At 37.5% G+C, this 12,981-nt stretch overlaps 1 protein-coding gene across 2 annotated transcripts in view; it reads left to right on the top strand.

Annotated features, from left to right (window-relative positions):
- DNAH6 (dynein axonemal heavy chain 6) overlaps positions 1–12,981 on the top strand; it is a 222,672-nt gene that overhangs the window by 44,280 nt on the left and 165,411 nt on the right. For both annotated transcript variants that reach the window (XM_045079084.1, XM_004742302.3), the window contains exons 13-16: positions 2,969–3,120; positions 3,968–4,120; positions 6,745–6,996; positions 10,680–10,808. In XM_045079084.1, coding sequence (XP_044935019.1) covers positions 2,969–3,120; positions 3,968–4,120; positions 6,745–6,996; positions 10,680–10,808 — 686 coding nt within the window. The remainder of the gene's footprint in view (positions 1–2,968; positions 3,121–3,967; positions 4,121–6,744; positions 6,997–10,679; positions 10,809–12,981) is intronic.

A 12,981-nucleotide genomic window follows, 5' to 3' on the forward strand; every position in this document is an offset into this window, starting at 1 on the left:
TGAAGTTTGGATAAGATGTCTCATAGATAAGATAGTCCTTTTTCTGCTGATAGAAACTTATCTTCATTTGCCTATATAGGTTCTTTTATTTTCCTCCTCTCCTTTCATACACACACACACACACACACACACACTTAAAGATTATTTATTTATTTATTTGACACAGAGAGAGAGATCACAAGTAGGCAGAGAGGCAGGCAGAGAGAGAGGGAGGAAGGGAAGCAGGCTCCCTGCTGAGCAGAGAGCCGGATGCGGGGCTTGATCCCAGGACTCTGGGACCATGACCTGAGCAGAGGCTTAACCCACTGAACCACCCAGGCGCCCCCCCCCTTTTATATTTATGTTGCCACAAATTATCCCTTTATATGCTGGTGTTTGTTACCAAATTATAGTAGCTATAGCTATTTTTAATGCTTTGTTCCCTTTAACCTTTATGCTATAATTGTTTAACACCCTCTTCTAAAATAGACTTATAATTTTGTGATTCTATTTATCACCTTACTCAAAGCTTTGTGTATTATTCTTTTCATTTCAGGTAGACAAGCTCCTTTCAACATTTGTTATAAGAGAGGTCTAGGGTGATAAACTCCCTTCACTTTTGTTTGTCAGAGTTTTTATTTTCCTTTATATCTGAAGGATAACTTTGCCCCAGTATTTGGGGCTGGCAATTTTTAATCTTTCAGTATTTTGAATATCCTATATATCCTATAGCCCTTAGAATTTCTGCTGAGAAATCTGTTCATAGTCTAACGGAGGTTGTTCTGTAGGTTAGTTTCTTTTTTTCCCTTGGCTGCCTTTCAGATTCTTTCTTTTTCATTGACTTTTGAAAGCTTCATAATAATGTGTCTTGGAGAGGGTCTTTTATTATCTCTATTGAGATAATAGGCTATCAATTAGCTTCATGGACTTGTATGCCTCATTCTTTCCTCAGGTTTGGGAAGTTCACAGCTATTATTTCTCTAACCTCTCTACCTCTTTCTTCTCTTCTTCTGGTGAATGCATTATTCTTGTGTTGGCTCTCCAAATAGTCTAAGGGCACTCATAGGGTTTCTTCACTTTTTAAAAACCTTAGAATTTTAGAAGGAGTTCTATCTCCTTTTCCACCTGAATTATTTCTAGATCTACTCTATTTCCAATGCTTGGACCATTATTCTGAAGGATAATGATACCATGAAAAAAGACTCTGTGTTCAAATAAGTTTGAAAAATATTAAGGGTTCCTGGGTGGTTCAGTGGGTTGAAGCCTCTGCCTTTGGCTCAGGTCGTGGTCCCGGGGTCCTGGGATTGAGCCCCACATTGGGCTCTCTGCTTGGCGGGAGGCCTGCTTCCCCCCGCCCCCTCCCACCTGCCTCTCTGCCTACTTATGGTCTCTGTCTGTCAAGTAAATAAATAAATAAATAAATAAATAAATCTTTAAAAAAAGAAAAGAAAAGAAAAGAAAAGAAAAATACTAGACCAAGCAACATTATACAGGGTTTCATACCAGAGGACTTCTCAGATTACTTGATATCCTTATTCTGTCACATCTAAACCTTCTGAAGTGAGTAGGATAGCTCATTGTTGACCCTTTTGTGTATTACAAGGAAGCTGAAGCTCAGAAAGATTAAATGACTTAACCAAAGCCAAATATAGGTTAAAGAGTTGAGCTTAGGTTTTCTAACACTGTGCATTCTTTATATTATGTCAAACTTACTCTTATAGTCAGGAGATGACATGAATAAAGACAAGAATCAATATCATTTTCTTTTTTGGGATGGTGGAGGAGTGTTACAGAAAGAGAATAGGGAGCAGTAAGGAAATCAATCTGTGGAGGAAGTACTCAGAAATAGTTAGCTAATTTTTTTAAAGATTTACTTATTTATCTTAGGAGGGAGGGACAGAGGGAGAGGGAGAGACAGAATCTCCAGCAGACTCCATGCTGAGCACAGAACCTGATGTGGGGCTCAATCTCATGACCTTGAGATCATGACCTGAGCTGAAATCAAGAGACAGACACTTAACCAACTGAGCCACCCAGGTACTCCAAAGTTAGCTAAATTTTTACACTCCAAAGTTAGCTAAACTTTACAGGTCCACAGGATTTTAAAGACAAGTAGAAGAGTTGAGTATTACAGGTATATTAAAAAGAGCTGTTTTTGACCAACAGTATGATACAAGTGTATTCAAAGGTAATCAGGTCTCCACTGGTTCCAGGTAGACTGGAGAAGGGAGAAAATGAAAATAGAAAGATGATCAAAATGCAACTGTAACATATGGCACATGTACATTGACAAAGACCTCAGCCATGATATGGGAGCAGGGTTGGCAGAGAAGTGTTGGGAAGAGAAATGGAGATAATTTCAGCTATGCTCAATCTCTTGTGTTCTACATTTTTGTTATTAATATCTTCAAAATGCTTTATGTGGAGGTGTCACATAGGAGAACCCTTCCATGAAACCAAACTTTAACCCAGCTCTCAAATCCAGTCCATTTCAGACTAGATACTTTAGTACAATTACAAATTCTTTTTTTCTTGCCTTTTTTTTTTTTTTGAGAGTTTATTTATTTATTTGACAGAGAGAAAGATCACAAGTAGGCAGAGAGGCAGGCAGAGGGAGAATGGGAAGCAAGCTCCCTGCTGAGCAGAGAACCTGATACGGGGCTCGATCCCAAGACTCTGAGTTCATGAGCCAAAGGCAGAGGCTTAACCCACTGAGCCACCCACGTGCCCCAATTACAAATTATTTTCATCTGCTATCTATTAGTAGGAGCCAAAAAACACAATTTCATTATTGAATATTATTTTCTTTAGTACAAGAATAAAATACTAAGTGTTATGAACTAACGTTTTGAAGTTATTCAAGGTATTCTACACAGGAAAAAAGCATTATAAATACGTCTATAAATGCAATGATTTTTAATATATTTCATAATGATCCTTTAAAATTTAATATGATGTATTGTATTCTTTATATGATAATTTTATGTAGATGTTGAGTTTTTTAGAGAACAACTGGAAAAATATCACAGACAGCACAAAGATGCAGTAGCTCTGAAACCTACCAGAAATGTAGGATTGCTGCTCATTGATATAAAGCTGCTAAAAGAGAAACTAATTCCATCACCTTTGCGATGCTTGGAGGTAACTATGAGCTAGGAAAAATTTAATTATAGACTCTATAATTATTTTACGATTTTTCTACTACAAATAGACTATCTTCATTTTGTAGTATTATAAATATTTTAAAATTAACATAACTTACTGGGTATCCTTAATTCCTAAGAAAAGTCCCAAACTCTTTCTGTCCCAAGCGGAGTCAATTTTCAGTTGAGGGAAGGGAGGGGACTTGCAGGCCCCAGACTAGTCTCTTATTCCCATTCTGTTTTCCCTTGCTGAAGCATTTCAAGGCTTCCTGCTGAAGAGACACCACTATCACAGCTCAGTGTTCTACTGGGAATGCTAGTAGACTTATGATCCTGAGATCCAGTTAAGTTCATCATTTCCTGCTCTGAAACTCCCTAAAGATCTGATCATATTTTAGTGAGTGGTGGAGCTGAGGACATTTGTATGGATCCTGCAATAAACTTCATGTCTTCCTTTGGAGCCAGAGTATATGTGTAATGTTCTCGAATACCTTCAGCAAGACAATGGTGTAAAGCAGGGGTTGGCAGTCTATAGCCCACAGGGCGAATCCAGTATTTCACCTGTATTGTACATATTACCATGACGATTTGCTTTTGTATTACCTATGGTTGCTTTCTCACTACAAGGGCAGAGATGAGTACTTGTGACACAGACTGTATGTCCTGCAAATCTAAAATATTCACGATCCTGCCCTTATGGAAAACCTCTTCTGACCCCTACTGTAGGTGACAGTAGACAGAGCCAATACCTGCTGATTTAACATTGAATTAGGATTTATTTTAAATATTTAATAAAGTGAAAATACTTAAATAGTTATGATTGACATTTTCTTTTTCTTCCCTAGGTGCTAAATTATATGCTTCCCCGTCAAAGCAAGAAAAAAGTAGACGCCATTATCTCTGAGGCACAAGATGCAGAGTATAAACTTGAATTTGTTCCAACTACCACCATAGAGTATGTTAACAGCTTAGTATTTCTTGATGAAATTCAGGAAAGGGTGAGTTGATTTTCATATAACTCAATATTCTAGAACTTGTGGTAGATAAGGAAGACAAATAAGGGAAGTTGAGGAACTGGAGGTCAATAAACAGCTGTTGAAGTATCAGAAACGCTTTCAGACAGTGTAAGTAATTGCCCTACATTGCAGCAATAATGTGAGCTCACATTGATCAAACTCTTACTATTAGTCAGGAGTTATACTAAATTTTTTTTATATATGTTTCATTTTTAATCCTCGCAAAAACTTAAGAAGTGTAGGTAATTTTTTCTCATTCCATAGATGAGGAAACAGAGACTAAAAAAAAAGTCATGTTGCCCAAGATCACAAAGATTGTGTTCGAGCTAGAATTAAATTTTTGTCTCTGACTACAAAGCCAATGATGTTAGTCACAACTTATTGTAATTCTTACTTGTGATCAATGATCATAGGATTGTAACACAAGTCTTGACCCTTAACCCATATCTGCATAATAGTCAGGAACCTCACCGTTAGGAATGAAAGAAATTCAGTTCAACTCGCTTCAATAGGGAGGGGTTATTGGGAGAGACCAGTCAACAGGGAGATTCTAATGACATGGGTGATGAGGTCAACGTGTTCTCTCTCTCTCTTTCACACATACACACACACTCTCTCTCTCTCTCTCCTTTTTTCTCCCTTATTTCTTTCTTTCCAGAAACCTGGTTTCCTCCTCGCAGGGTGTTCCCTGTGGCAGGCAACCTAGCATTTAATTTCGGATGTCAGTTTTTTCATAAGCTTTCGTTCATACCAATTGGCATTTGAAATAGAGATAAATTTTTCTCTTAAATATCTGGAAATTGAAGATATCTTACAAATAAGAAATATAAGCTGAGTAAAATAAATCATTAATCACTGGCTAGTCTGTTATATATTAACAGAATTAACAGTAGAGGCTATTTTATGTGCATATAAAAGCAATCATTTTTTTGACATTTTTAAATTTATTTTTTATTGAAATATAGCTAAAACATGATGTTACATTAGTTTCTAGTGCACGACCTAGGAATTCACTAACTTAAATATAAGTTTTTTTTCTTATTTCAAAAAAAAGCAACTTCACAAAAGGGCAGATGATTGTGGTTTTCCCTCAGGTTTCCCTACATGTTATCACAAGAGTCTAGAGATGCCAAGTATTTATTAGTAGGTGTGGTCATTAAGGTGCTTTGGACAAATAACTAAAGCTCATTTGAACTCCTTAGGCCAAATGGGGACCTTATTTATGGATTCAGTAGTATTCCAAAGATCCCCACCTCTTCAACAAAAAAGTAAGTAGCCTTAAGAATTTAGCAGAACCAGGAATGAGGAGCCTGTAGGAAACCCAGGTAGTTCCTTCTCTCCATCTGTTCTTTCTGCATCTCTCTGAAGATCTACTCTACTTCTCTCTCTCTGCAGACAGACTGCTTCTGCTGCTTCATTCCTCAGCAGCAAATACGGCCAGCAGCAGCTCTCAGATGATGTACTGCAATTCCAGCCAACCACCGAGAGAGATGCTCTCTCTCCCAATATTAATTCTAAATGTCTCATAAATGCATTCAGCCTCCCCACCCCCATGCTGTTGTATAAACTAGGACAGGAAGGTAGGATCATGTTGCAGAGGGAGGACTGGTCTTACTCTAGTTCCAGAAGATGTCAGGCAGAAAAGCCAGACAGCTTCTCATCTCCATGAGGTTATCTGTGCATTTCTGGGTGTTGTGTTGGGGAAGCAGTTTCCCTTAGGGAGATGTTCTCCACACATGAACAAATGAACAACTTTTCTTTGGAACCTCATCTATTCATTCAGAAAATTTAGTGAACACCCACTTGCAGGGTACAAGGGTTATGACAATGAGTACACCTGCCTTCAAGGAGCTCCGAGTCCATAATGAAAACAGATAATTATTATATAATGTGTATAGGTACAAGGTGCTGTTGTAGGACTTGGGGGGTTGTGGTCATTTTTGGCTTTAATGATGGGGTTTGGGTCAGGTCATGTGCACATGGCTGCTCCCTCCGTAGCCATGTGGCAGAGTGAAAGAGAGGAGGGTTCCCCCAAAACTGGAAAGTCCCTTCCCAGAAAATTAGGAAAGGCACTGTCCGTGGAAGTAGGACATCAAAGTGAAGATGTTTAGTGGTCTGTTGAAGATAGTAAAAGGATTTATTAAAGGAGAGTAGGGAACACGCAGTCAGAATCATGGACCGTGCACACCTCAGGGGCTGCCCGGGGACAATCCCTGCTCAGCACACATGCCTAGAAGCTCAAGTACTGCAACCGAGCACCCTCATGGTACATGTTGTCCCTAAAAACCAAATACTGGTATTGTTTGATGCTACTAGACACCAAAAGAGAGAGAGAAGAGAACAATAAATTTTTGTAAAAGTCATACTAACTGTGCTCAGCTCTGAACACCTTACCTCCTGAACCTGATTACCTTTCTGTAGCAACAACTGTCTCTATCACCCAGCAGGCTTCAGCCAGGGGCAGCATACCGTTAAGCACCCTCCTCTTGCACTGATTATGAACGTGTGCTGTTCATGGTACACAGCGACAGTCTCCTAGTAGATACCACTGAAAGGGAATAACCAGACTTTGATATATTTAACCAGCAGCAAATGTTTCTATTTAGATCGAAAGCCTTGAAGATGAAGGGAATGTAGTGATTCAGATGTACAAGCTCATTGAGCAATATCAGGTCCCTACACCTCCAGAAGACTTCGCTGTTTTTGCTACCATGAAGCCGTCCATTGTTGCAGTTCGAAATGCCATCGATAAATCTGTGGGTGACCGAGAAACAATGATAAAGCAATTTTCTCACCATTTGGGTAGAGATCTTGAAGACCTAACCAATGAAGTGAATGAAGTAAAGCTACAAGCACAGGTAAGCTAAAGCAGGATTTTTTAAAAAAATCTGTATAAAATTGGACCATTATATTTTAATTAAGCTATTTTAGGATCATAGTTCATTTTAATCTGACTAAAGTTCTATTTTTTGTTTTTCTTTTAATTTTTATTATTTATTTTTTTTAAATATTAAAAAAAATTTTTAATAAACATATAATGTGTTATTAGCCCCAGGGGTACAGGTCTGTGAATCACCAGGTTTACACACTTCAAAGCACTCACCATAGCATATACCCTCCCAATGTCCATAACCCCATCACCTTCTCCCTACCTCCCTCCCCTTGGCAACCCTCAGTTTGTTTTGGGAGATTAAGAATCTCCTATGGTTTGTCTCCCTCCCGATCCCATCTTGTTTCATTTATTCTTTTCCTACCTCCCAAACCCCCCACATTGCATCTCCACTTCCTCATATCAGGGAGATCATATGATAGTTGTCTTTCTCCAATTGATTAAGTTCTATTTTGTGGTTTCATTCTAATCAATTAACAGTGTCTTTGAGCTGCTATTTAAAACTGAACATGTTTCTGAACCTCTGAGTACTGAATAAATTCCAGACTATTGCAAGTAAAGCATATGTAATATTTTCTTTCTCCTGACATGCATTTATTATTTTGAAATGAGTGCTTTTATAACTTTTTAACATATGTTGTAACTATTGCCAAAATTTAAAAATTCGCATAGGTACGTATTAGGAAATTGCCATTTAGGAAGAAGCAGAGTATACATTGATAAATAACAATGAAGAATATTTGGTTAACTTGCAGCAATTTTACTATACAAAAGGTACAAGGGAAATTTTTAAAGAATTTAGCAGAGATAGCTGTGTGATTCTTTTTTTTTTTAAAGATTTTATTTATTTATTTGACAGAGAAAAATCACAAGTAGATGGAGAGGCAGGCAGAGAGAGAGAGAGGGAAGCAGGCTCCCCGCTGAGCAGAGAGCCCGATGCGGGACTCGATCCCAGGACCCTGAGATCATGACCTGAGCCGAAGGCAGCGGCTTAACCCACTGAGCCACCCAGGCACCCCAGCTGTGTGATTCTTAATAGAAGCATACATGAAAATATAATTTTGTTATGATTTTATTATTAACATTAACTAAATCTATTCACAGAAGTATAAAACCATATTAAGTCATAATCAATTCAAGAAAATTTCAATATCCATTAGCAGGGAATGAATAAAATGTGTTAGGGTACATTTGCTCAAAGGAATACAATGCACACATTAAAGATTACAATATATGTTTATACATATTGACATGGAAGCATACAAGTAGCTAGCATTTATTGTGCACTTACTATGTGTCAAGTACTGTTCTGAGGACCTTGTATTGTTTTTATTTTATATTGAGATATTTTTGTATTTTTCACCAGAAAAAACTGTACATACTATAATAAATTTTCATGAATTACCAGAAAAATGAACACACCCAAATATCCATTATTCATGTCAAAAACTACAATGTTACTGGTGCCTTTAGGATTCCCTCAAATCCTAGACTTTTCTTCCTCCCTAAAGGAAGCCACACCCTGAATTCTAATGCTATAAATGTTTGGCTTGTTTATGAACTTCAGTTAAACAGAATCATAAGTATGCCCTTTATTTAATTTTGTTACATTCCTGAGATTCACGCATAATGCTGTGAGTGGAAGTGGTTTACCCAACTTTGTTGTTCAATACAGTATTTCATTGTATGACACAATTTAATTATTCTATGGCTGATGGATTTGATAATGCTGATAATGCTTCTTGGAACATTCTTATATATGTTTGCATGTTTTAACTCATTTATTTCTCAGAACACCAATAAGGTTTTATTATTCATTTTTATAGAGAAGAAAACAAAGGGACAAGGAGGTAAAGTAACATAGCATCGCACAAATAATAGATGGAGGAACCAGGATTCAAGCTTAGGCAGTCTGCTTCCAGTGGTTGATAATCTGACTGCTGTTGGCTATACACATGTATGGGGATTGCTAGAGAGAGCAAAAGTGCCGACAAGTGCTTCATGTAAAAAGCATGATGCACAAACTCAAAAATGACAGTAGAGGTTCTCTCCAGCAAGTGCTTCCTCCATAGTGGGTTTGAAAAGAATTTATTATCACACTTGAACAAAGAACTGCAACCTTAATATTTCTATAAATGATACCATCTTGCTGTCAAGACCTCTACTCCTGATGATGGAGGGAGTTGGAAAAAAACAACACCTCAGTGTGACAAGTGATGATAACACAATTTATTTCAGTTTGAAATGCATATTTCATTCTAGCTTGATCTCTTTCTTTTTTTTTAAGATTTTATTTATTTATTTGACAGACAGAGATCAGAGGCAGGCAAAGAAGAAAGAGGGGGAGGCAGGCTCCCTGCTGAGCAGAGTGGGATGCAGGGCTTGATCCCAGGACCCTGGGATCATGACCTGACCTGAAGGCAGAAGCTTTAACCCACTGAGCCACCCAGGCTCCCCAGCTTGATCTCTTTCTGATAGGCATTCTGAATTGAATTAAAATCTATTGGGCATTTCTTCACCTCTGCCACCATCATCTCCATGACCTCTTGCCCCATAAGCGGAAATCTGCATTTCTTTCTGGTGGATGGAGGGAAAGGGTATCCAGTCCTCTTACTGTCTCCTGGTCCATAGGACTTCTAGTGCATTGGCTGGGCTGGGCCTGGTTGTCCCAAGCTGCTGATAGCTGAGGGTCCTTCTTGATTCTTTGGGTACCATGTTGGGCCCTGCTACTGTAATCCATCATTTCTGCCATAGTCTACAGTCTCAAGTGATCTGTGACCTCCTCATCCTGACCTCAGACTCCCTCTAGTCCTCCAGTCCTTGAGGCCGTTCCCATTGCCAGAATCAAGACACATGAGAACTTTAAGATCCACCAAGTGTCACACCAAACCACAAAGTCCCTTCTCCCTAGACACTTCCTTTAGTTTTTCCTAGAACATGTTGCCATTTTGAATACAGTACCTTATTGGTGTTCTGAGAATTAAATGAGTTAAAACATACAAACATATATAAGAATGTTCCAAGAAGCATTATTTATCATTGTTCTGATGAATCAGAGATTATCCTCCCAAGCTATGGTCATCATAGTTCTCAAATTCTTCCAGTTTCTCAGATTCTTCCAAACCTAGTCAGGTGTTCCTTCTTTGCTCCTGAACCTTTCCATTCCAATTCACTGGGTAGGGTTTCAACCTCAACAGGTCAGCCAGAAAAACTGATGTCTGACTACTTATTCTTTATCTCCTCTCTTCCACCTCTCAGAAATCAAAAGCGTTCCTATTTCTGTGAATGTACAATGGGAATTTCCCTTATATCATGTCCTCTTCCTTCTCTTCCCTCTTGCATGCTCCTCTCCTTACCTGAAGTCATGCTGGTTGAGGAAGTGTAGGGAATGGAAGTAGATGGGAGGAAATATGTTAGGTACTATTTGAAAACAATGTTATCCCCATGACACTCCTTTATTTATTTCTATACTTTTTTATAAGGTACATCTATTGTTTTAAAATGCAGAAAAGCAACCATTTTAACATTTTCTAGAAATCAGAATGCAAAGAGAATTTGAAAAATACGTTTAAAAACTGTTTTTGAATTCATTTAATTTAATGGTCAACATCAAAAAGTAGGAATGACTAATCAATTATCTTAATATTACAGGATCCACAGATTTTGGATATTACTGCTGACCAAGACAAAATAAAGCTCATGTTGAATGAGCTGCAGGTAGTTCTAGATGATCTTCAAAAACGTGCATTTCAGTATAAATCCTATCAGAAGAATTTTAAGGTAAGGACAGCTCTACACGTCTGTTTTTTAAAACATATACATAGAAAAAAAAAACATGCATAGAAATGGCATTGGTGCATCACCACCCTCAACAGTGTGACCCTAGCCTTCAGTGTTTGGACACCTATGTGCTAGTCATTGTGCCAGAAGAGTCTGAAATACAAATATGTGTATTCTATGCTTTTGAAATGTTTAAAGATTGGTACTCATGAGAAGAAAAATGTCTTTCTTAATAAAAATTAATGATGAATTGTAGGTAAACCCTCAGACCAGGAACTTTATTTACTATGTTAAAATATGTAGGTGGATTATTTAATGTGGTCAGTTAAAACCCCTCCAGTCTTTCTTAAGTAATACTCAAGCTTCTTTTACATTTCTATGTGTTATGATTCCATGAATATTGCCCTGGTTTGATGTGCTAATTTGGTGAAAGAAGAGAATTTGGCTAAGCCAGGGGATATATGGATTCCAAAAAAAAGTGGCTTTCAAAGGCTAAACAATATGCCTCAAAAAAAAAAAAATGAAGAAAAATAACTAAAAGTTTTAAGTGCTCTGAATAGTTATTAAAGAGATCAAAAAGAAAAGAGAATAGGAAAAAAGAGATTCCTAGGGTCAAACCCAGAGAGCCACCAGCAATGAGAGAGGTTTTGTTACATTCTCCAGCAGTCTTGGAGGAGTGGCTGGACCTCACATGGGAATGTACCTATTTATTCCTGAGCCCCAAATGGATGGCTAGAAAGTGATCTGAGGAGCTTTCCCCTCCAGATCCCAGGGCTTAGTGCAGGAAATCTGCAAAATAATGAGTGTGACTCTAGATGATGTCACTGGTATAGTACTTGAGGTTTGTGCATTGGAGAACTGGGGTTCAAAGTTGTTCACAGGCTGTTAACTGACCTATAAAACAGGATAGTATGTAGTAGGAAGTAAGGTATTGAGGAAACACTGCTTAATAAAAGTTATAACTAACAGGTGGACACTTCTTGGGTCAGAAAGGATAGCACTGCTTGAGCTAGGGCCTGAAAAAAAAAGTATGTCCCCTTCTTTCCACACTTTATCCATACTTGATTAACTCTTCTTTCATAATCACCTCAGATGTACCTTCCTTCTTCAGCTCTCAATCATTTGGGAGATAGGAATGAAGACCTAATTAGCATAATTACTTCTTATTCTTGAGGAGGACAAGGCTAGATCCCTAATGTCAGGGTGATGCTGATCTCATAAAATGACTTTGGAAGTATTCATAGCTCTTCAATTTTGGGGGGAAAAGCTTGAGAAAGATTGGCATTAATTCTTATTAAATATTTGGTAGAATTCACCAGTAAAGCCATCTGCTCCTGGAGCCAACTACTTTTGGACTTCTCTGTGTTGGGAGGTTTTGATTATTGGTTCAATCTCTTTATTCATTATTGGTCTATTTAGATTTTCTATTTCTTCCTGATTCAGGCTTGGTAAGTTATATGTTTCTAGGAATTTATCCATTTCTTTTAAGCAATATAATTTAATTGTTGGTGTATAACTATTCATAGTAGTCTCTTACAATCCTTTTTATTTCTATGGTATAAAGTTTACTCTGATTTTATTTGTTTAAGTCTTCTCTTTTTTTCTCTATCTGGCTAAATATTTGTCTATTTTGTTCAACTTTTTTGGAAAACCAGTTCTTAATTTCATTGATCTTTTCTATTTTTCTGGTCTCTATTTAATTTATTTCTACTCTGATCTTTATTTCTTTCCTTCTGCTAATTTTTAGCTTAGTTTGTCCTTTTTCAAGTTCTTTAATGTATAAAATGGTTTGACATCTTTCTACTTTTTTTCTACATATGTATTTATCACTATAAACATCCCTTTCAGAACTGCTTTTACAGCATCCCATAGGTTTTGGCATGATGTGTTTTCATTTGTTTCAAGTTTTTTTTTTTTTTAATTTCCCTTTGATTTCCCCTTTAACCCACTGGTTGTTCGGGAGTGGGCTGTTCAGTTTCCACATGCTTGTAAATTTTCTAGCTCTCCTTTCTAGTTTCAAGCCATTCTGATTGAAAAAGATACTTCATCTTGTTTTGTAGCCTATCATATGATCTATCCTAAGGAATGTCCTGTGTGCACTTGGAAAGAATGTGTATTCAGCTGCTGTTGGATGGAATGTTCAAAGCCCTGGCTTATCACAGGGCTCACAGTT

This window comes from Mustela putorius, unplaced genomic scaffold, assembly GCF_011764305.1.
Source record: "Mustela putorius furo isolate JIRA1106 unplaced genomic scaffold, ASM1176430v1.1 tig00000281_pilon_pilon_pilon, whole genome shotgun sequence".
NCBI lineage: Eukaryota > Metazoa > Chordata > Mammalia > Carnivora > Mustelidae > Mustela > Mustela putorius.